The sequence below is a fragment of the Mytilus californianus genome, unplaced genomic scaffold (assembly GCF_021869535.1).
Source record: "Mytilus californianus isolate M0D057914Y unplaced genomic scaffold, xbMytCali1.0.p SCAF_4, whole genome shotgun sequence".
NCBI lineage: Eukaryota > Metazoa > Mollusca > Bivalvia > Mytilida > Mytilidae > Mytilus > Mytilus californianus.
The window spans coordinates 6,856,862-6,881,209 of NW_026262690.1; the positions used below are offsets into that span (position 1 = coordinate 6,856,862).

The 24,348-nt window shown below is 32.7% G+C and overlaps 1 protein-coding gene across 1 annotated transcript in view; it reads left to right on the forward strand.

The window, feature by feature from the left end:
* The window catches only part of LOC127699079 (thrombospondin type-1 domain-containing protein 7A-like), a 32,842-nt gene extending 14,981 nt beyond the window's left edge, over window positions 1-17,861 (forward strand). The window contains exons 8-20 of the mRNA XM_052202817.1: window positions 572-712; window positions 1,647-1,787; window positions 3,100-3,240; window positions 4,005-4,145; window positions 4,607-4,747; window positions 5,096-5,236; window positions 7,047-7,187; window positions 8,098-8,238; window positions 11,607-11,747; window positions 12,102-12,242; window positions 14,283-14,426; window positions 15,726-16,109; window positions 17,437-17,861. Of these exons, the coding sequence (XP_052058777.1) occupies window positions 572-712; window positions 1,647-1,787; window positions 3,100-3,240; window positions 4,005-4,145; window positions 4,607-4,747; window positions 5,096-5,236; window positions 7,047-7,187; window positions 8,098-8,238; window positions 11,607-11,747; window positions 12,102-12,242; window positions 14,283-14,426; window positions 15,726-16,109; window positions 17,437-17,753 (2,255 nt within the window). The 3' untranslated portion in view covers window positions 17,754-17,861. The remainder of the gene's footprint in view (window positions 1-571; window positions 713-1,646; window positions 1,788-3,099; window positions 3,241-4,004; window positions 4,146-4,606; window positions 4,748-5,095; window positions 5,237-7,046; window positions 7,188-8,097; window positions 8,239-11,606; window positions 11,748-12,101; window positions 12,243-14,282; window positions 14,427-15,725; window positions 16,110-17,436) is intronic.
* Window positions 17,862-24,348: the final 6,487 nt, after the last annotated feature.

Consider the following 24,348-nt stretch of genomic DNA (forward strand, 5'->3'; position numbering starts at 1 on the left):
GAACATCGTAACAACCATTTTGGTGTCCATATAGATGACCTTGTGTATGCACAATTTCTGCCCCAAACCAACATTATCTTATTTTTAACTTGGCAGTTCAAATTTCAAGCCATTCATCCTTATCATGCAGATACTAGCTATTGTAATTGCTAATTGATAATTCTCGTCCTGAAAATACATGTGTTTTTTTTCCACTGGACGTTTGCAAGCATCAATCAATCAACCAGTTAAGATAAATGCAATGTTCACAAAACGCATCTCTACCCTTGTTAGTGTTTTCCGTAATTTTTGTTTTTGTTTTAGTTTTGATGGAAACCTTTTTGTGTTTTGAATAAAAATTATTGATCTTCTTTCAAACCAGAAAGTGGATTAGTTTGCTCAAAAGTTTGACATGATAATTTTTCAGACTACATTGTATCTATTAAATGGTGTTTCGTACTACCTGTTTATTGGTTCTTCATTCTTTGGTACATCCACATGAATTGATGAAGTTGATATAACACTGTAATAGTAGATGTGTTATTAATCCACTTAAGCTTCTAAATTAATTGATGAATTATATTTCAAACAGTACCAGTTGATTGTATAGTCAGTCTGTGGAGTACATGGAAACCACACGACAATACAGGATTCACATACAGAGAGCGTTATGTTATTCAGGAAAATCTGAATGGTGGGAAAGAATGTCCTAAGCTCAGAGATACTAAATATGGTAAGAGACATTTGTTATAATGGAACAAAAAGACTAGGATCAGCTACCTGTCCAGTATACTATTTTATTTTATCATACTCTGCGTTTGCTCATTATTTATTCTCTTTTCGCTTGTTACTTGAATTCCCTAAAATGGTATGAACAGATATGATGTTCTATGTTTTTAACCTTTTTAAAGGGATTGCATCATCTTTTCTCTACATATTTACAAGTGATCTATTGGACAAAGGCTTCTTATTTTACAGACGCCACCATGATTTGGTTGATCGTTATAGAAGATATGTATCACATGCAGATGACAGCGGATATGATCAAATTGTTGAAGCCACACTCCTGTCCTCCTTTCCTTGTTTTCCTTGATCGTAACATTGAACTTAACACCAAATTGTTACTTGCCATGAGCAGCAGGACAGATGTCCCTAGTGGAACTGGATTAGTTTACTCTTCCACCGCACTCACTATCACCTACCTCTGAATTTTAGTATGATTTATTTTGCTCAGTCTTGGCTTTTGTGTCTAGTGTATTGTAGTTTGTTTATTTGTCTATTCGTCGTTTTTTTATGCATGGTACCGTTGTCATCTGTTTTTCTTTTAATAATGATTTGAATTGTCCCCTCCCCGCCTTCTAGTCCAATTTCTCCTTCGTTTGCTTGACCTTCGTCATTCATATTTCAATATAAACGCATGATACCAAAGTTTCAGTGATTCTAGAACTACCGTCATCAGATTCGTTAGAGACTTACAGTTGCTTGGAACATCTATATACATATCGAATCCATATTTACATAAAATCATTTCATATGTAATAATGTTAATTGAATGCCATATAGCTGCCAGTTTACATTTTATTCAATATTTTAGTACCAATAATATTGATAGTGAGTAGGTCGGGTGCCTATGTTTATCCATATTAAATAGTTATTTATTGTTTCAGTACCAATAGATTGTGTAGTGAGTGAATGGAGTGCCTGGACTCAACCAGATGAAGGTGGTAATGTTGAATCATTCCGTACAATCCGCGTAAAACCATTGAATAATGGAATGAAGTGCCCAGATTTGTGGCAAAAGAAGAAAGGTGATTTTGGTTTATTTTACTTTTATTCAGTCATCATGGTTATGAATATGACCAGAAGTGTGTACGATACATTTATAGGAAAAAATTCCATCACAAATCAATAAATGAGACTCGAGTAATGAAATTGAAATTTACAGTTTTGTTAAAGTTAAAGTTATACGTATTCACAGAAGTTTACCTTTTTATTGTTTTTAAATTGTATATTTCAACACGCGTAAAGTTTATTTATTGCACTCTTTGCGGTTTATAATCTCGATGTTGTTTTTTTTACATGTGTAAGAATTTACATTTACATGTACATTCGCGTCAAGATAACGAGGGGTTCATCTGTTGAATCAAGTAACAAAGAAACGTATGGTAAAAACCCATTAAAGATATCAGGCTCTTAATTTTGTACGCGAGACTCGTGTGTCGTCTACATGACTCATCCGTAACGCTCTAGTCAAAATGGTACAGGTCGAATTGTTATCTTCAACAACAGATTAATGTCTATATTTCAAAATCTAAATTGTCAGAGTCTAAAGATGTGAAATAATGTAAGTGGGATGGAGTAAATTTTGTAAACAACCAACACCAATAATCTTGAGAAGCAGGTTTATTGAATGTGATTGACATGCAGAAAAATATTCTTGGGCTTCAAACGGGGGTACGGACACGCCAACGTTACAGCAATGAATAGAAAAAACAAACGTAAAGACGACTTAACTAGTTCGGGTGCACATGTACAACAATCAGGTTAACTGGATTTTGTACTGTTCTTTAGATACTTATGTGCTAGCGTGTATTTATAGATAATTGAATAAATATTGATATAATTTTGTAATTGGTATTTAATTTCTTATTTGAATTTACTTTAAAGTAAAAAGAATATACGGATATGGTTTTATTCAAATTTGCCGTAATAAATTTCGAAATCATTTTAAATTCAGGACTGTATCTCCCTCTGCCAGCAAAGTTCTGATTCCTTGTATTGGTTTGACTTTACTTTCAGTCCTATTGGTTTTATCAGCTCCTCAGCGTTTGTAATGGTTTGACTTTACTTTCAGTCCTATTGGTTTTATCAGCTCCTCAGCGTTTGTAATGGTTTGACTTTACTTTTAGTCCTATTGGTTTTATCAGCTCCTCAGCGTTTGTAATGGTTTGATTTTACTTTCAGTCCTATTGGTTTTATCAGCTCATCAGCGTTTGTAATTAGTTTGGGATTTTCAAATAATTTGGCCTCGAGCATCACTGGAGATACATATATTGTCGACATATCTGGTTTAGGAAAATTCGTACTTTTAATATTGTTACATTATTTTTCATGTACTAGTGCCTTTGGATTGTTTGGTCGGTGAATGGACAAAATGGAGTGAGAGAGACAAAGACGGTAAAATTACCAGGAGACGTGATGTTCTAAGATATAACCTGAATGGCGGGAAAAAGTGTCCTACACTAGAACAAACACAGCTGAGTATGCATTCTAATAGTCTCAATAAGTATCATTCAATCACTTTATACAACACAATTATGCTGTTGTTTGACAAAATAGGAGTACTATAATTCTAATTGCAAGCAATAGCGGATCACTCAAAACTTGGTTTCCATGTCATTTGAACATTTCAAACACTATCACACACTATCACACACCACACACATACGCAGAGCTGAAAAAGTTCATTAAAACAAGAATTGTTCCCTTTTTTGCTATATCCATGACAACAGTATCTATTTTGAATATTCCGAAGCAGATTGCACATCTGCAAATGGCGGGTTTAAATTTCTGGAAGGTTTGAAATACTTTACGATTAAAGATTACGGTAAAGATCGATCAATATTTGCCAAGTAATCTCCACGAAATAAGCCGGACCTGAAGCGTTAAAAAATAATAATAAACGACGATTCCAATAACAATATGTCACCCCCTTTTCTGGGTGACATAACAAAATGAATATATGATACGATTTCAATGTGAATGACACATATTCATCAAAAAGCTTTCATCGGATACAATCAAGACCAACATTGTTTGCGGCAAGAAATGTTTACGTTTAAAGCATAAAAAACGAAAACGGCTTACACAGTACACTCAAAACCATCTAAGGTAACAGTTGCCAAAATGTTAATCTGCAGAGGCAGACGATGAAACAGCCTCAATGCATTCAGCCATAATTTTAACATTGAAAGAAATATAAATTAAAAACCGGCATACAAGTTTTGAATAGGAGAACATTTCAGTTTCCGTGAATTGTGAGGTTACACAGTGGACCCAATGGACAACTCCAGATGAAGGAGGAAACAGACTAAGAAGTAGAGTTATATCACAGCCTCCTCTGAATGGTGGTAACAGTTGTCCACCTTTGACTGATAACGATAAAGGTAAAATAAGTTAATCGACTTTCAATAAAAATGCTAGTTTTTATTCAAATTTCCATTTCATGTTTCATTAATATATATTGCCTTATATTGTACAATTTTTTTTCTCTAAAATATAAAGTTGTTTTCATTTGATCTTATGGAATACATAACTACTTTACTGTACATTAATTACATTTTTGTCATTTTCATTAAAAAAATATATTACTGGTATTAGGACATCTGAAAGTTTAACGAAAGAATTTTTACGAGATAGTACATGTTGTTGGAGTATCCTAAAGGCTAATTAAAATCAGTGAATATATCATAACCAAACAAAACCATAGACCTTAGAAAGTAAATCCAGGAAGTAAAATGTTTTTTTTTTTTTTAAGTTTCTTAAAAATATCCTTAATGTAGATATATTTGAATTTGTTAGATTCATTTTATGATAAACCAATGCAAAATATATTTTGAATTACTAGTACCTTTGGATTGCTTGGTTGGTGAATGGACAAAATGGGGTAAAAAGGACAAATATGGAAAAATAACAAGGACACGTGATGTTACAAGATATAACCTGAATGGCGGGAAAAAGTGTCCAACACTAGAACAAACACAGCTGGGTATGCATTTTGTTGTTAAAAATAATGTATCATTGAATCAATTTCTGCTAAATAATCATTTTACTGCAGCTGTTTGACCAAATATGTATGAAAGGGGAGAAAACAATACGAACAAAGAACGATGCATGTTTCTTTAATCACCCTATTCTACAGGCTTGAGATTAAACTTTGGAGAGTAAACAAAAATAGTATGTTTGAAAGAAAGCAAGATAACATACTACGGCTTAAAACATTCAAAACAGTCAATCAGTGGCGAAATGAAATGAAAATATCAAGGCAACAGTTGAGTAACATTTTATTGAAATAAAACAAATTGTAAATTGTTAACTTAATTGGATCACTTTTCAGTTTCTGTGAATTGTGAGGTTACAGAGTGGACGCAGTGGACAGTACCTGATGAGGGAGGGAACAGACGAAGAAGTAGAGTTATATTAGATCCTCCTCTAAATGGTGGGAAAAGATGTCCTCCTTTGACGGATAACGATAAAGGTAAAATAAACTATTTCAATAGAACTGTTGGTTTATGTTCTAAATGAAAATACTTTCACAAATTGTGACTTGGATGGAGAGTTGTCTAATTGGCACTCATACCACATCTTCTTATATCTATTATTTAATGTTAAGAAATTTATTTCGGTCTGCCACTATCCTTTGGCACTATGTTATAAGTATCGATCGGTGTTGAAACATCAAGTTGTCAATAAATCTATTTGTTACAAAATGTACGGTAAAATTTAAAGTATCAACTTGATAGGAATGAAGGTAAACGTGAGTAATACATGTATCTCAATAGAACATGTTTGTTGTTAACAGTATATTTCTTTTGATTACAGGTTTGTAAGATTTATAACTTAGAAAAATTCAAAAAGATATCGTTTAGGGGCAGTAAGTCCTATAAGATGCATATCCTCAAATTCAGTTAAGTTTACCTATTTGTAGATCTCCTCTTGCTAGAAAATTGAACTGATATAGTTTTTTTTCAATTTTCAATAAAAATTCTCAAGATAATAACCACAAACATTCAAAACTGAAAAAAAAATCATTTTAAGCAATAATTTCTATAATAAGTCGATTAACAATTTCGGAAATATTGACATATTTGTAGATCTTGGCCTTTTTTATAAACTATAAATTTTCGCTGTTTTTATTTCCCACTATCTATTTAACCTCGAGATAATTGAAAAAACCCGAAAAAAGGTTAAACAGAAAAGAAATGGAAGACATGTTAATACATTTTTGCCGTTTGAATTATATTGCAAAATCATATATGCAAAAAACGTATAAAATTTTTGATTTGAAGCTGATATGGATGAATCGTCATTTAATTGCAATAACTCCTGTCAGGAGTTTGATTAGCACTTCAGCTAGTCTTGACTTGTTTGTAAATCATGCTGTGCTAATAATTTTTGTTGTAAACAGTATATCTTCAGCTATTATAGTTTTCACAAAAGTAGCCAAAAACACAGAATTGGGTGAAGTATTTCTTTTCAGTTACGTTGATCTATTTGTTTAGATTTTATTTTGCAAACCAATTTTTGTTCTAACTATTTTCTCCCTATCTATTGCTGGTTTTGCCTAAAACGAAAAGATTGGTAAGTATGGGGTTTTAAGGGCGATGATTCCTATAAGGAGTCGACTGACAATTTTGCTCATGTTTATTTAAAATTTGTATATCTTGGTGCAGGTGGGTCGAGAGGTGCATTTACAGTGTTTAAATTTTGTTTACCCCTTGTCTTTATATTTTACTTAATTTGTAATTTTTAGAGAGAAAATGTATACTATATACTGTATGTACTATCAACTACAAAAACTGTTTTGTTGGCGTCATTGTCAGAGTTATTTGTATTTTTGTTTGAATTTGTTAGTAAGCTATAATATATTTTTACACATTTTGGCTGCTGGATCCCAATTATTGTCACATAACCTACTAGTATTATGTCTGTCTGGGTTGCTCACCCAACTTTGTCACTATAAGAGAACTATAAACAACTGTCATACAAGTGCTCGCTATAAAACCAGGTTTTCCAACCATTTTCTTCGGAAAATGCCTGTACTAAGTCAGGAATATGACAGTTGTTTTCCATTCGTCCCGTTGGTTGATAAAGTCTAACTTTTGATGTTGTCAGTTTATATGCACTTCCCTCTTCTTGAATCTTTACAATCTAAATAAGAATAAAGGAATCTGAAAAGAAAAATGTATATATTAAATTTTCTTAGCATCTTGTCCAACTGACTTGATTATTTAATTGTGTAGTATTCATTTTATGATTTGATAATGTGATATCTTTTAATGTACTAGTACAAATGGATTGCTTGGTTGGTGAATGGACAAAATGGAGTAAACAGGACAAAGATGGAAAAATAACAAGGACACGTGATGTTAAAAGACATGCTTTGAATGGCGGGAAAAAATGTCCACAACTTGAACAAACACAGCTGAGTAAGTATTTAAAAGTGCTATTAAGATGGGATTGCAGATGTTTTACCGAATATGTTAGACAGGAAAGAAAATGATAAACAAAAGAAAAAAATAATAATGATTTCAGTGCGCAAGACACTAGTTTCTGGAATCCCCAGATACGCTCGAGAGTTGTCTCGGATCACGTGGTACGCTCGGGACTGGTTTGGAATCACCAGATACGCTCGAGACTGGTCTGGGATGACCAAGGTACGCTCGAGAGTTGTTTGGAATCACCAGGTACACTCGGGACTGGTCTGGAATCACCAGGTATGCTCGAGAGTTGTCTGGGATCACGAGGTACGCTCGAGACTGGTCTGGGTTCACCAGATACGCTCGAGAGTTGTCTGGGATCACCAGGAACGCTCGGGACTGATCTGGAATCACCAGGTACGCTCGAGAGTTGTCTGGGATCACCAGGTACGCTCGAGACTGGTCTGGAATCACCAGGTACGCTCAAAAGTTGTCTGGAATCACCAGGTACGCTCGAGAGTTGTCTGGTATTACCGGGTACGCTTGAGACTGGTCTGGGATCACCAGGTACGCTCGAGCGTTGTCTGGGATCACCAGTTACGCTCGAGACTGGTCTGGATTCACCAGGTACGCTCGAGGGTTGTCTGGGATCACCAGGTACGTTCGGGACTGGTCAGGAATCACCAGGTACGCCCGGGTCTTGTCTATAATTACCAAATACGCTCGAACTTGTCTGGAATCACCAGTTACGCTCGAGACCGCCTTGAAAGACAACAATGTAAATATTCAATTATGAACACGGACTAAATTAAGAGTAAAAGAATAGCACAATTTGTGTACATTTATACTAAAAAATAAAAAAAAAATAAAAAAATAAAAAAAAATGCCACACATATTTTGAAATAAGATGACATTTCAGTTTCCGTGAATTGTGAGGTTACACAGTGGACCCAATGGACAACTCCAGATGAAGGAGGAAACAGACTTAGAAGTAGACATATATCACAGCCTCCTCTAAATGGTGGTAACAGTTGTCCTACTTTGACTGATAAGGATAAAGGTAAATATGTGATTTCAATGAAATAGCTTTATTTTAAAAGGAACTGATAATGATGTATGTAAATATGGAGATAATGAATGCGTGCCATAGAAACAATTATCCTGGAAATACCAAAAGAACAAAGATGTAAACAATAAAGATCGGCGGTCGTGTGGTCACTTTCCAAAATTACTGTATGCTTAAAAACTCATTTGGTTGTATCACGTTGACATGGTACTTGAGGTAATGAATATGAAAACAACTGAAACATGGTAACAATGCAATGTTTTAATAAATGGAATGTGAACTGTGCATATTTGAAACTGGAAAAATATGATTTAACTATTGGTTGAAAATATATTTTAACTTGATTTTAATAGTTGCGAGTACTTTATATAGGTACTCTGTGTTTTTAGATCGGTACTTTGTGTTTTTAGATAGGTACGTTGTGTTGTTTTTAGATAGGTACTTTGTGTTTTTAGATAGGTACTTTGTGTTTAGATAGGTACGTTGTGTTGTTTTTAGATAGATACTTTGTGGTTTAGATAGGTATTTTGTGTTTTTAGATAGGTACGTTGTGTTGTTGTGCTTCGTGCCGATATGATGAGTCAACCTCTTTCCAAATAAGTCTTACATTTTGTATCGTTGGTTTGATGCTACGCCACTGTCACATATATAAAGGAAGGGTTTAGCGGTCATAAATATGTTCATCCTTGCCATATCCTCAATATGTATGTTCCTAATCTTGAGTTCTTTAATTCAGAGGTTGTCATCAATTGATGTCTGCCATATTTGTTTTTCATCTATCGTGTTACTCAGGATGTTCGTTTTCCTATTTGAAAATTTGACATCTTGTCATGTCGATATAAGTGTTGCTCATTGTGGCGACTGTACGGTGAACCATATTTGTTTACATCCTCGTCTTTTTTGTGTGTTGCGGTTAGTTGGCTCATCGTAGAACCTTTTCTTATTTTAACATTATTAAATTTCATACAATTTAATCAAGAAATATAAACTAAACTAAATAAAATTAGTAGAGTAAACATCAAGAAGAACATTTTTCGTCGATATTGGCATCTTAAGCAGAATAACAAGGAGAAACTAAGTTGTCTATATGGACATTTGTAGCATATGAACATCTGGAGAATAATTTGCCGATTTCAACTCGACGTCGTCGATATCGCCAATTGTATCAGATGAACATATATCTAAACTCATTGAAAGAACAAATCAGTTGATAAAAATGTTAAGTGTATCATTGGAAATCGTACAATATATCCTTATTTTTACATTCCTTAATTTCACAGTTTAATTGAGGACATTAACTAAACTAGATGAAGTGATATGAATAGCGTAACAAATCATGAAAAAGATATCGATAGCTTAAATGGACAAACTAGGAAAAATTAAATTGTCTTTATGGATAATTGTATCACATAAAAAATGACTAAATTGTTTTGTAAACCTTTAGTTTCTAAATTTAACAATAGACATAAAAAGAATCAAACTGTTTTAGTAAGTTGTATGTGAATCTGCCAATATAACTGTTTTGTCTGTATGTGAAATCATAACTTACTTTACCCTCCTTTAAGAGTTCATGCGATTTCCACAATGTTTGTTTGATACCTTGATTTGCTTGATGAGATTTGAACATCGGTAAATTATCGTTGCCTAAATTTGAGATAATATTCTGGTTCCATTTCTATACCATCGCGTAGTAATTGAACAAATTCTACATCTTTATGTCGTAAAATGCTTAAAGTTACCAATAAACAAATAAAGAACCCAGTGGTTAGCACTCGTTTGCTGAAATAAGATATCATTGATTCGGTCTTCTTCTGTTTATTTACTGTTTATACAAATACTTAAGTCTATCGAAACATTAAGATTTTTAAGACCAGGACGATCAAGATTTGGGAGGAGTTTTTCGAATTTTCAATTTTCCTTTCGAATCATTACGTTATTCATTTGATCTTTTATTGCTTTCTTTCGAGTGCTATTGACATGATTGATGAGTCTTGTGTATACGAAGCACGCTTCTTGCTTACTTAAAAATGAAAACAACACGTAATAAATTTCATGCGTCCGAAGCGCTTTTCTGGATTTAACTTCATCAGGAACACTCAAAGCCGATTATTTGAAAGCCAAAGATGTAAAAAGACCTTAAATAATAAGTCTTATGTCGTTGATGCCTTTTTAGAACCGATAACTTTGTCAATATCATGTTATGATATTTTCTATAAAGTTGCATAACTATCAGTACACTTCAGTTTGACGACTGTTGCGAGGCCCTGTCCTCTAGGTCATGATCCAGTGACTTTAAATTTATTAGCATTTTTCAATGTCAAGGTTCTGCTTAAGTTAATTTGATAGGAACTACTTGTGATAGATCAATGATACTTTGTATAAAGTTGCGTTAACACCAGCACATATCAGAATGATTTCTATTTTGAGGCCCTGTCCCCTAGGTCATGGTCTAGCGACTTTGAATTAATTAGCAATGATGCTATCCATCAGATTGGGTTTTTTTTTAATTTTCTGGCGACAGGTGAGACATATCTATGCAGTTTATGCAGACAAATTAAACGTCCGGAATACTATGATATAAGCCAGTAATATTTGATGAATTACTATATAGCTTTGCATATTAACAATGATAAGATAACTTTTTTTCTATTGATGGAATCCACCAGACGTGTATCCATAAAATGGATCACACGTCTGTGTCAAAGAATAATTAGATAAATGAATATTTAAAATGTAAATAGCAAAACAAAAACAAGTGTCGGTTGAATCGTGATGACAGTTTGGACAGACACTTTATTTGGCGAGGTGGCCTTTAAAACATTTGTAGATATATGGTATTTTTACTAAAGGAACTATCGACCTAATGAATAAAAAGTCATATATTGGCCATGATATAACATGGAAGGACTAAAAGGTGTCTATTTTTTTCTAAATCTGAAGAAGAATAAAATACAATTTAATTTACGAAAATGAAAATACAAGTATAGTTTTCCAGGTGAGGAATTCAACGATTCTGCCGTTTGGTGGAAATTTATCTTCTCTATAAATGTTATTACACTTTTACTAATTGAAGTCAAGGTAAAACATATAGCTGATCAATTACACAATTCAATTGTTTAACAATAACCTTCTCATTTTTTTATTTGCGCATTGAAGATGTCGGTAAATCCGGAAAAAAAAACGCCTCAGAACAACCAAATGAATTAAGTGTTATTTTCATTTACGAGAGTTTTCATCAATATAAATAAAGGCAACAGTAGTATACCGCTATAGTATATACGTTACACATAGCCTATACATATACGTATCATTTGTATAATTCAAGATGTTTATATAATATAATACATGTTGTTCATTTGTAGTTGCATTATCATGCATTGTTAGTGACTGGACAACATGGAATCACCCAGATGCCCATGGTTTATGTACCAGAACTAGAAAAATTCTTAGACACTCAGTAAACAGTGGTACACCGTGTCCTTACACTACAGAAACTAAACGTGGTAAAATTTTAGATACTCTTACAAATTTAATATTGATGATTCAGGCATATTTATATTCTTTTTGTCGTCTTTTTGATAACCTGATTCTTTAACGATTATAATTGAAGAAAAAGAATAATTTATTGGCCTTGATTACAATAGGATGGACTAAAAAAACTTTAAAATTGAAAAATGAATATGATAAAAATGTCGAAAATATATTAAATATCAATATGATTTTTCCCCCAGTTGATCCATGTATATATCTTGTTACATATTTATCAATTACGTTACACATGCATATAAATAATGCTTCGATATAAAAGTACAAATGATACAATTTTCTACGTTTATTTTAATAACACATGTTTATAGTTTCAATTCCATGCATGGTTGATGCCTGGGCTGAATGGAGTCATCCAGATGACCAGGGTACATGTACCAGAACAAGAAAAATTCTTGTTAAACCTGTTAGTACTGGTAAACCTTGTCCTCCAACAACAGAGACTAAATCAGGTAATTTTTCTATTCTAAAAATACAAACTTCTTAATAAGATAATGTTTATTATGTTCATTACAAATTTTAGCGTACGATAATTTAGTAAGATTTTTTTTAAAGATATTTGTTTTTGTTTTTGTGGTCTCTTGGATTACTTGTTTCATTAACGATTACACCGCTCCCTTTTTTTAGTAAAGTAAGACATCAATAGTTTACCGATGTGCTAATGCCGTAAATTGATTAGAAAGAGACAGATCAAGGTAACAAACAAAACATGAGGGTATCGCACGAATCCTAAAGGGGGTGAGACCGGAATCGTCAACAGGGTAAGCGTCCCATGGTATGCATATATCAATGCGAATCCACACTCGGTAAAAAATGTCACAAACTGGAATATGACGCAATCGATAGAGTTACAGATTTATATTGGTATATTGAGGAATAAGCCTGGAAAACATGTCGCTAGTGATTTGAGACACCAACGCATCGTACCAGTCAACCAATTCGTGATGGTGACCGTACACCGTATGTAGTGTCGATTTCAGGAGAACATTTGTCTTTTAAAACTGATGTTCAGACTTTTTGTCCTGTAAGAGACTAATGCAACTAATACTTGTAATATTAGGAGGTATACCTAACAGAATTTCTTCGCTTAGCTTAGATTGCTATTACAAAGACATTTTTGCGTCATGGCGTCATCACTTTTAAGTGACTGTGATGCGATAACTTTTTGTTTTTTTGCTCTTAAATATTACTTCCGGTATTGCATTGCTTTTTATGTTGCGTTATCTGCTGCTTTTTATGTTTTATCAATTCCATGGCTCGAAAGCACTAAAAATCATGTTTTAAACTGTTATATTTTAAATTTACAGTTGTACTTGTAAGTCATATATTGACAGTTTGCGTAAAGAGAGTGCCTCGTGTAAAGAAAGTGCCACGCTCTTTGCACGTTAAGAACCCTTGCAACAACTCTATGAGGGGTCCGTAGGTGACCTGTTACAAGGCTAAATGTCTGTCCCTATCCAATATACCCTCATTTCCCGTGGCAGTCTAGATTTCTCCGACCTTAATCCCGGACGCCCCTATTACAGAACCTACCTATTGTATTTATTGTTTATTTGTTCTCGTCCTGAATATGCATGAAATATTTGCCACTGGACGGTAAGCAACCAACAATCAATCAATCCATGAGTTTGCCAATGTGGAAGATCTTCAATACGTATATTTGCGGGTTTATGTGTGTATATGGTGTTTAACGTCAAATGAGCAGTATTTCAGCTATATCACGTAAACAAAGTGTAGTAAATATAAGTTGTCTGCACGTCTGGCGTATTGAATTTCAAGCCTAGTACGTATACCTTTTGTTAGCTATTATTCGTGTGTTTCTTTGTCCTATGTGTTCTCCCATTTATTTGTATTGTGGTCCTGTCATGTGATGTTGTCGTTTTGGTGTTGTGTTTGACGTTGCCATAAAAGCGGGAGGTTTGGCATGCCACGAAACCAGGTTCAACCCACCATATTTTTCTTAAAATGTCCTGTACCAAGTCAGGAAAATGGCCTTTGTTATATTATAGTTCGTTTCTGTGTGTGTTACATTTTAATGTTGTGTTTTTGTTGTGTCGTTGTTCTCCTCTTATATTTGATGCGTTTCCCTCAGTTTTAGTTTGTAACCCGGATTTATTTTTATCTCTATCGATTTATGAGTTTCGAACAGCGGTATACTACTGTTGCCTTTATTTGGCAGTTAATATTTTGCAATACATGTATCTGTAAAAGAAAAATAGGAAAGTAGTCAATTTATCAGATTTTATATGTATAGCTTTCAGTATTCGTTGGTTAAATTAAATTTACTTAATTCGACTATAACAATAACAAGGTCAAACTTATAATTCTCGGGTCAACATTACATCGTCTGTTTGACAAAGCCGTTAGATGACCAATAGAAATTGCCTAGTTGTTAATAAAGGTGCAAGGAAATCCAATAATACAGTGCTCTGTATTTTTTTTCAAAATAAATCTGAAAATAGATCATCAACATATTGATGTTTTTGTAATAGTGAAAAGAGATTGTGTACTTGGTGAATGGGGTCAATGGACTAAACCTTTTGGATTTGGAACTATTGAAAGAATTAAACAGATTAAAAAAGAAGCATTTGGAGGAGGAGCACCTTGTCCAGTTGAAAGAGAAACAAAAAATGCACGTATGTATATCTAACTCCGAAAATTTGCTCTGGTTTAATTTGGCATAATGCTAAAATAGTTTACGTACTAAAGGGAGCTAATAAAAATGGCGCAATGTTTGCAATTGTTTCTATGACTCAAACTTTAATTAATGGTCAAATTTATTCCAAAGACGGGGAAATTGTATGGTACTTAAAAGTTGGTGAAGATGCTGTGAAAAAATTCAAACAAACGATGTCATATGTTACTAGTGTCTATTTCGGTTTAGTTTTTATTAATGTGTGTATTACAAGTTGTGATAACAGGTTTTATGATTTTTATATGACTTTTATGCTATCTTGATTCAAATTGAAAAGTAAAATGTCCGTACCTTCGAATATTGAGTTCAATTAACACAATTTTTGGCAGGTTTACTGTTCTTAGTTTTAACGGCATCACATCAATACGTAGTAATCATCTACCTATATCAATTGTTATTTCAATTTAGTATCTTTCTGTTTAAGATTATAGCTAAAAATAAGAATTACATGTACCTCAAGAAACTCGAGCAGATATGTCAAAACCTCTAATTTAAAACAAAGATAAAACTAGTGATAGAATTCATAAATTCGGAGACATTGATAATCTAAATATAAATATCGTTAGTAGTTTACTGTCTATTGTAAGGAATATGAAGAGTTTTACAGATAAAAAGTGCAGAAAGAGTAATAAATAAATAAATAACGTTGTTATAGACAATTAAATCTATATTTCTTGAATTCAATAATAGTTAATACATGTCAAAATACTATTACCCAACTTATTTTTTGTATGACTGTTCTAAGCCTGTAGTCCGGTTGCTGTCGTTGTTTGTTGTTTTTCATCAATTGTTTTTCGTTTAATATTATTAGATTAAATTGGTCCTTTTTTATAATTGTCATCTTTATGGCTTCCAACTTCACGGTATAGGGTTTTTGCTCATTGCAAACGGTCTCCTGTAGTTGTTTACACTCTTGTATTTGTTTTTTTGTGTGGATCTATGTCTCATTGGCCATCATTCTCCATCTAAGTTTATGTTGCAATACATAAGTTACTTTCAAACACCAACTCATCCATAAAAGATCTTCCGATGCGACAATTTTGATAATTTAGAATTTTTTTCGTTTTTGAAGCGAAAGGATATGTGCAATGGGTGATACATTGTTTGTTTTGATCTTAACACACGATTATAAATTTAAGAAACATGTTATGGAATATGTTGAATTGAAGGCAATTTATGTTGAAAATTTGTGACTAATGGTATTTATATTTTTTTACAACTTACAAAATATTTTATATAGCTATCACAACGACCACAACATCAGAAAATTTTGGAGTGAAGTTTGTTCGCCCACTTATACAACCACGTGACTTAGTTCTTCTAATTGATGGCTCTGGAAGCATAGGTGATGAGCCTTTTGCAAAAACGTTGGAAGATCTCTCAGAATTAATTGGAATGTTCTGTCCGCTAAGTGATCCATTGGACCCTAAAAAGAACCCCGGGAATTATATTCAACTATCTGCTATCTTGTTTTCAACTGACTCAGAACTTGTTTTTAAATTCAATAAATATCATAGCGTAAAACAGGCACAGAATGCAATCAAGGCAATTCATTATAATCCTGGTACTACATGTACAGAAAAGGCATTAATGTTAGGAGAAACAATGTTTACCGTTTCAAATGGTATGTACACTATGGTTTTAGGTGTTACTATAATTCGTTTCTAAATTAAAAATACTATAGTGTCAGTAAAATAGTAAGATCTTTCATACATAATAAGTTAATAAAAAAAATGAATCAATTTTAAGGGAATTTAAATGGCATATTCATGTCTACCAAATTGAGTAAAACCACAATGGCCTAAAAGTACAAAAGGACAAACAGGAAGAGCAAACAGTGCAAAGAAAATTCTGTGTGTGATACATAATTGATTTGATATTACCTCTATATAGTGACTACAAATCAAACCACTTAACCATTGTGACTGAGTAATATCATATGAAATATTCGCATGCTTTTTATAGATTAGAATTGTTAAGAGAGAGGCGAAGATACCTAAGGGACATTCGAACAAATAAGTCAAAAATAACATGCCAACGCCATGGGTAAAACAGAATACGACCAACACACAAACAACAGTACACAAACACAATAAAGAAAACTAAAGACTGAGCAACACGAATCCCACCAAAATCTGAGGGCGATCTCAGGTGCTCCGGAAGGGTAAGCAGATCCTGCTCCTCATCAGGCACCCACCGATTATGCATTCTTAAATCTGAAGATAGAATAGAGAATATCTGTATAAAAATTGAAAATTTCGACGTTTTTAGCTTGGTTTTTTTGTAGTAGTAGTATTTACGTAGTATTGATTTTGTTTCTTTTGCATACACCTTTGTTATGTGTATTTAGCTTGTTTACTTGACATCTTGGTGCCTTTTATTATTCGGTGGAATTCCTGTGGCAGATCCAGAAATATTTATGAGTGGGGGCTTACTGATTGCCTAAGAGGGGGCCCGCTCCAGTCATGCTTCAGTGATTCCCTATATATTCAACCAATTTTTTCCCACAAAAAGGGGGCCTTAAATCCGCCTCTGAATTCATATTGAAGTTTACCTGATCTTTGAATAACAGGCTGTGGTACTTCACCATCAAAGGTAAAAACAAATAACATTCAAGTGAAGGTAGTGGTTCATCTAGGGTAAAACAGGAACCATTAGATCAAAATACAGAAGATAATACACCAACTGGAAACATTATACTTTGCTATATAACAACAAAACATGGTAACAAAGCAACACACGAAAAGACCAATAAAAACTGCTACCAAAACAGAATTTCTTGCAATAAGGAATATGAGACGTGTGACTTAATCACCTATGCACTTTAAAAGTCCTGAAAGTTCGATAGAAATTCTATTGGCATTCATAATATCTCAACTCTAGTCGATTTTTAGTTATTTTGGTAAGACATACAAGCTAAATGGCATTAATTGTTTTGTATATTTCTACAGGAATGAGACAGAGCAAATCTGTGAAAAAGGAAGTTTTATTACTAACAGACGGTTTGTACAATTGTGACGGCGATAATGTAGTACTATCTGCAGCGCAGTCGTTAAAGAATGTGGCGGATGTTTATGGAATGATGATTGGTATATCAACAGATGATGGGCGAAAAAAGTTATCTAGACTTGTATCAGAACCGCAAAGGGATCATTTGTTTGCAGTTGATGATTTGGGACAGTTTTCTAAGTTAATCAAGCACTTAAAAGACCTCATACGCGATGGAAAATTAAATTGCGTTCCTTTTAAAGGTCCATTACCCAACTAAAGTTTTAGCGTAAAAATGCATTTACTGACTATCATAACAGCTTTTTAGAAATAAAAATATACTGGAGTAATAACGAGACATATTTTATTATGATATTATTTGAAGAAAAAGCCCGACTTTTTTATATCCATAGAGTCGACAGTTTCATAGTTTAAATAAACTGACACTAATAAAGGTGTTCATACTGAAAATTATATATATTTTGGAATTTCAGTACACATTAGTCACACGAAGATGAGCAATGAAACTAGAGGTTGTTTCGACTGTTTTCGGGTTATGTAGGTACCCATGTTTCTCAGCCCCCAAGTTAACCTTTGACTGGTATAAATCAGAGATTCTCCGCGCACACAGATATTCATGATTTTTACTGATGTACCTTTATCACGACAAAACATGTTGATATTACAAAGAAATAGTCTTTAAAAAGTTTTTCATGATATTTCATTGATAATATGAATATATATGAAGAGATGAAAATGGTACTTTCACTCGATAACGTCAGATCATTTACGCAATACAGTATTTTAAAAGTACAATTCAGAAGATCGATTGATAACCCAAAACATTCGAAACCTTTGTCCAATAGCATTACATTGGATTCCCTCAAAGTCATCCTTGTAAAAAAAGTGAATTACACAAGAAAGTGTCAGGCTAAATATTTCATTTCAGGATATTAACTTGCTGTTCCATGATTTTCTGACTACAAAACGAAACAAAAACTGAAAGTTTTGCTCGTGCCATTTTTTCATCATATGAAACATTATAAATCAAGTTTTATCACATTTTTCATATAGTTACATCCGATAAACATCCAAATGACGAATCAGTAGTAATTGCCTTTGTCGGTGTGCATCAAGTATATAGACAAAGATCTTAAAACATCAACCGGTTTCACAGTTTTATTTCAAAGGAGACGGTTTAGAAAAAAATAAAATAACAAAAATACCGAACTCCAAGGAAAATTCAAAACAGAAGGTCCCTTATCAAATGGCAAAATGAAAATCTCAAACACATCAAACGAATGGAAAACAACTGTCATATTCCTGACTTGGTATTTTCTTATGTAGAAAATGGTGAATTCAACCTGGTTTTATAGCTAGCTAAACCCCTCACTTGTATGACAGTCGCATACAATTCCATTATATTGACAACAATGTCAGTTGTATTATTCAATCCAATAACTTCAGATGTTCACAAGACATTATTCCGTCACTGTCAAGTGTTAGTATTTATATTTTGAAGTAAGTCTAACATATTAATAGATAAATAGAAAGAGATGTGGTTCATCTGCTGATGAGGAAGTAACCAAGAAATATGTACATATGAATAACGGAAAGAAAATTAAATATTAACATGCAGACTTCACCAATAGATAGGTCTCTGATTGCTTGATTTTAATATATACCTAGAAAAATAAAGGCAACAGTAGTATACCGCTGTTCAAAAGTCATAAATCTATTAAGAGTAAACAAAGCCGGGTTACAAACTATAACCGAGGGAAACACATTAACTACAAGAGGAAAATAACGGAACAACAGAAACACTGAACTGCAACAAAAACAAACGCCATCATACATAGAAACAGACTATTTGATAACAACTGCCATATTCCTGACTTGCTACAGGACATTTCAAGAAAAAATGGTGGGTTGAACCTGGTTTTATGGCTAGCCAAACCTCACGCTTATATTGCAATGTTAAAAAATACCGCTAAAATGACAACACTACGTGACAGGAATACAGTTCAAACCAGACGCAAGAACACTCAGCACAGAGAAATACATAAAAAAAATATAATAGTACATTACAACATGTAAACCGAAGAATAACAAGGACATCTCCCATTAACGACAGCACATGACACCACAAACTGCGCGTCACATGAATGGATTAACGCCACAAAAATTGCCGAAGACGGCCGACGGTCATGCCACCCGATATGAATATGAATAGATAACGACCACGTGCAATTGGATTTTTCTATTTCTGTTTGATTTCATACTATAGGTTAAAAGAGTATGTCTATCATCGTTTTCACCTGTATAAGAATGGTTCATCTTGTTTCACTTTCAATGGTGACAATTTTTTTTCTTTTAATAACTGAACACAATCGAAACTTATCTCCAGGTATGGGGTTAAATTGTAGGTCACATGAATTCATATTCAATGAGGTTAAATTATTGACTTGCAAGTCTATAATACATCAGCGATGTTTTGGGGTTTATGTTTGATAATGTAGGCCAAACTGACTGCTTATAACGAAATATCATTTCCAAATTCCACTTTTATTGTCCCCGTACAATTATTGCAAGATTTTTATAATACTGATATCATAGGTTTATATCAGCAATGTCTCGGACAAGTTCGAAAAGCAGTGCCGATCAACTATTTTTAAAAGAGTTATGGCCCTTGGAAACATTAATTATATGGAAAATTGCATTGTTAGTGCTCTCATGTGTACAATTCTTGCCAGATTTTTATGAAACTTATATTGTAGGTTTATATCAGCAATGTCTCGGACGAGTTTGAAAATCAATGCCGATCAACTATTTCTAAAAGAATTATGCCCCTATGAAAATTAATTATATAGAAAATTGCATCGTTAGCGCTTCCATGTGTACAATTCTTGCCAGATTTTTTATGAAATTTGTATTGTAGGTTTATGTCAGCAATGTCTCGGATGAGTTTGAAAATCAGTGCCGATCAAATATTTTGAAATGATTGATGCCGCTTAGAAATATAATTTTGTTTGTTGTTTCGCAAATTATTTCTTATATATTTGGTATATGTTATAGAACTGGCACCAACTTGTTTTTATAAGAGTTATCTCCCAAAACACTGTTTTCTTGTGATTACTTTTCTTCTACAGCCGTTAAAGATTTAAAAAAAAATTGTTTTTCAGTATTGCTGGCTAATCCTACGAATAATGTGTTAATTTTTTTAGCTGAAAAAGTACCTAATGTATGTATTTTTGGAATCGGTGTAGGAATCTGAACAATTGGTTTGTATTTCTTTCTTCTTCCACTGTTTTTTTTCGAACACTTTTTTCCTTGTGAGCCCAATTCCTCCATAACAATAAAAGATATCTCTAAATTATTGATTGTTTTAACCTCAGTAAGCTACGGCCAAATTGGACCTGGTGGTATCTTATATCATTTATCTTCCCTTCACTAGTGTACTAGGCAGGATGTTGGTGTATCTCATAAACAGTAAGCCTTATAATCTAGTCTTTAGAATGAGATATTTAGGGTGCTATAAACAGTTTCGTATAAAAAAAACTAGGGGTTATTCCCTGACTAAAAATAACCATGGAGGGAAATCCCTTTTTATTTACATAGTTGGTCAAAAAGTATCATCTTTTTTGTATTTGATGGTAAAGAATGTTAGATAGCTTTCAATTAAAACAGGTTGAATGATCAAATTATATTTTTGAAATTAGATTAAATATACATGTTTTAATGCGAGACAATACTGTAAACTTCCTGTGTTATGGTAGTGAAAATTGAAAACTTATTTGTAGCTACTGTAGCTCTTTCCGAAGCTTGCGAACGTACCCTGAAGTGAGAATTTTTTAAAAGACCAGGTAAAAATCTATGAAATTCATACAGTTTTGTTTATCTGAAATGTGCCTGCATTATTCCTACATGGTAGTGCACATGACCTGATTTCAGGTTGTTCATGTTGAAATTGGGCATTTTTTGTTTCATTTTCTCTTCTTCTCTGGATAGAACTTTTTTATAATGTTAAAATTACACTTCATTTTTACTTCATTTTAAACTAGAAATTCTGATTCCAGTGATATCTAGTTTTATACAAGTATTTTTATTAACAATACACCCACTAAGGGTCACTTGTGCACGGTCCCTCAAAATATGATGTCATAGAAAAAACTGTTTATTGCACTCTTAGACCCTAAAAACCTTCCAACTTAAAAACTGAGGTCAATGTCATGTCCTCAATTCTAACCTTTGCCTGTGAGTGCATCTTCATGTGTTTGAGCTTTTGTTTTTGCCGTTTGTTAAGGAACATTCCTTTTTTGAATTTTCCTTGGAGTTCAGTATTTTTGTTATTTTATTTCACTGAAACTATAAAAGACGAATAAAACAGAAATAGTTAAAAATATTTCGGTTATTTGGAAGTAGATAACCTTGGGACAGGCCAACCTGAAGAGACTTTATGTAAACTGTTAACATCCATTTTTTGTACATATTTCAAGGAATTAGAAAGTGCATAGAACCATATATATATATTTTTAAATTGGCATACATTAACCTACCATATGACCACAAATTACCTTCTATAAACTGGAAGTTACAAATTATTCCCCTAATTAAAGAAATTGATATTTCACTAGAGTTTGATATATTTTAATGTTATACTGGAGTGAAATATCTCAGTATATCAAATAATTGTTATTCGGGCTTCACGGGTTATATGGGCTCATATTGCCTGCCAGTGCCCTGTTAGATCACAAATAACATAGAATGTTCTCTATAAGTACTTGCTTCCTTTTTTACTTACAAAATCTATGTTTTAAACATCCCTTTCATCCTTGGCAAAAAATGTAATTTGAAAAACACTATTCAACTTTAAATAATTTAATGATTCTTTCTTCTCTCTGTTTGGTTAATTGTATGAAAATTGTCTATACATGTACACATGTAGTATAAGTGCTGTATATACGCTGGTTAGCAGAAATTCGTTACGGGAATTTTATTTGCATTAGGGGAAGATAAAATTTTAAAACATCAAATTAACTGGATAAAACGAACCAAGTACAATATTTGTTTATAATTAACGAATAAAAAGGCTCTAAAACTTCGGAAAGTATACGACGAAATTCAAATTGAGAGAAATGCTACATGTGTATAATATATTGTTAGGGCAGATAGCCATGTAGCTTGATTTGATCATGAAGACGATGAAGCGACACATAAAGACAAGTCTTCTCATTTAGTATTAAAGAAATGAGACATAGCTATACACTACAAACCAGTAAAAGTCTGAAATGGCCTATATCTGTACTCGACTGTACTGATTTTTACTCGACCAGTCTGAATTGGTCTGAATTTTACTTAATATTACTCGACCCAGTCTTAACCATACTCGACTGTACTGATTAGTACTTGACCCTTATCTTTGCTATTGAAAATAGTCTAAACTATTACTCGACCAGTCTGAAACAGTCTTAACCCAGTCTGGACCAGTACTCGACCAGCTCTCGACCTATTTTTTCAGTCTGAACCATACTCGACCAAAGGTCTGAACATTACTCGACCAGTCTGAACCATACTTGACCAAATAACCTCTTCTTTATAATTTTGATTGTTTAAATAACTTTCTCTTTAACTTATATGACAACAGCCACAATTAAATAAAGATATATATAAAAACATTTTTTACATTCTTTAATAATACATGATTCTCTTAGATTTGGCAAATCAAGATAGTTAAATTATCTTATTTTAAAGTCTGAGTCTTGTTAAATAAAAGACTTTTTTTACCTGAAAACCACACCTATACTGAGGGTAATGAAACCTTATTAAAAATAAGGTGCTTTTTGTTTGGCATGTGTTTTTTTTTTAAACAAAACTTGATTTTCCTAAATTCCTAAATAAAAACGAATGTAGGACAGAAAGTCACAGGACAAAAAGTCACAATTCAGTTTTGAGGTTATTTTTCTTTGAACAATAGAACACTTATTTTTAAAAAAACATTTTTGTATTTTTCTTGAAACAATATCAATAATGATCAAATAATTGTTAAGAAAACAAAATGTTACAATGTCTTGGTACTTAAATGGCTTCATGGTGCCAAGAAATATATCCTTTGCATGATTAATATTTTATAAATCTTTATTTATCAAATTAAGTCTTATGAACAATTTCCTAAACTGTAAAATGAATATGTGTCATAAAAAGTAAACATTTCAAGATCTTTCTCATAAATATTCAATCAATTGTATACAAATTATTTGTGACTTTTTGTCCTATCAAATTTGTGACTTTCTGTCCTGTGACTTTTTGTCCTGTGACTTTCTGTACTTAGGTTTCATGGTTATATACAATAGTTATATAACTATCTTTTTCATGAGGTAACAACAGCCAACAAAATCACTGACATTGTTTAACCTTATATCAGAAATATATCTATTCCTATTCATAATTTGGGATATATATATATTTTAAAAGGGATAAAAAATTCAAGAAATGAATAAAATTTTTCTTCTGATTAGGGGTAAACTATAAAGTAATATATCCTGCTTGACACACACTGATTAAAAAGATCACACCTGGTCAGAGAGTAATAAATTTTAAATAACATCCATTGAAAATTACAACATCCTGTAAAACTTAAATAACAAGGCCTTTGAATTCACTAGATAAGTAATACACGAGTTTAAGAAAAATATGGTTTTCTTTTTACCTGTAAAACACCTGTACTGAGGTAATTAAACCATTAAACCTTATTAAACTGCTTCTTGTATGCCATGTCTTTAATTTTGACAAAACGTATTTAAATTTAATTAAAATAAATTTCTACTGCAACTTTGGAATACATTTCCTTTTTTAAAAGGTTATCAAGGATAAAAAGA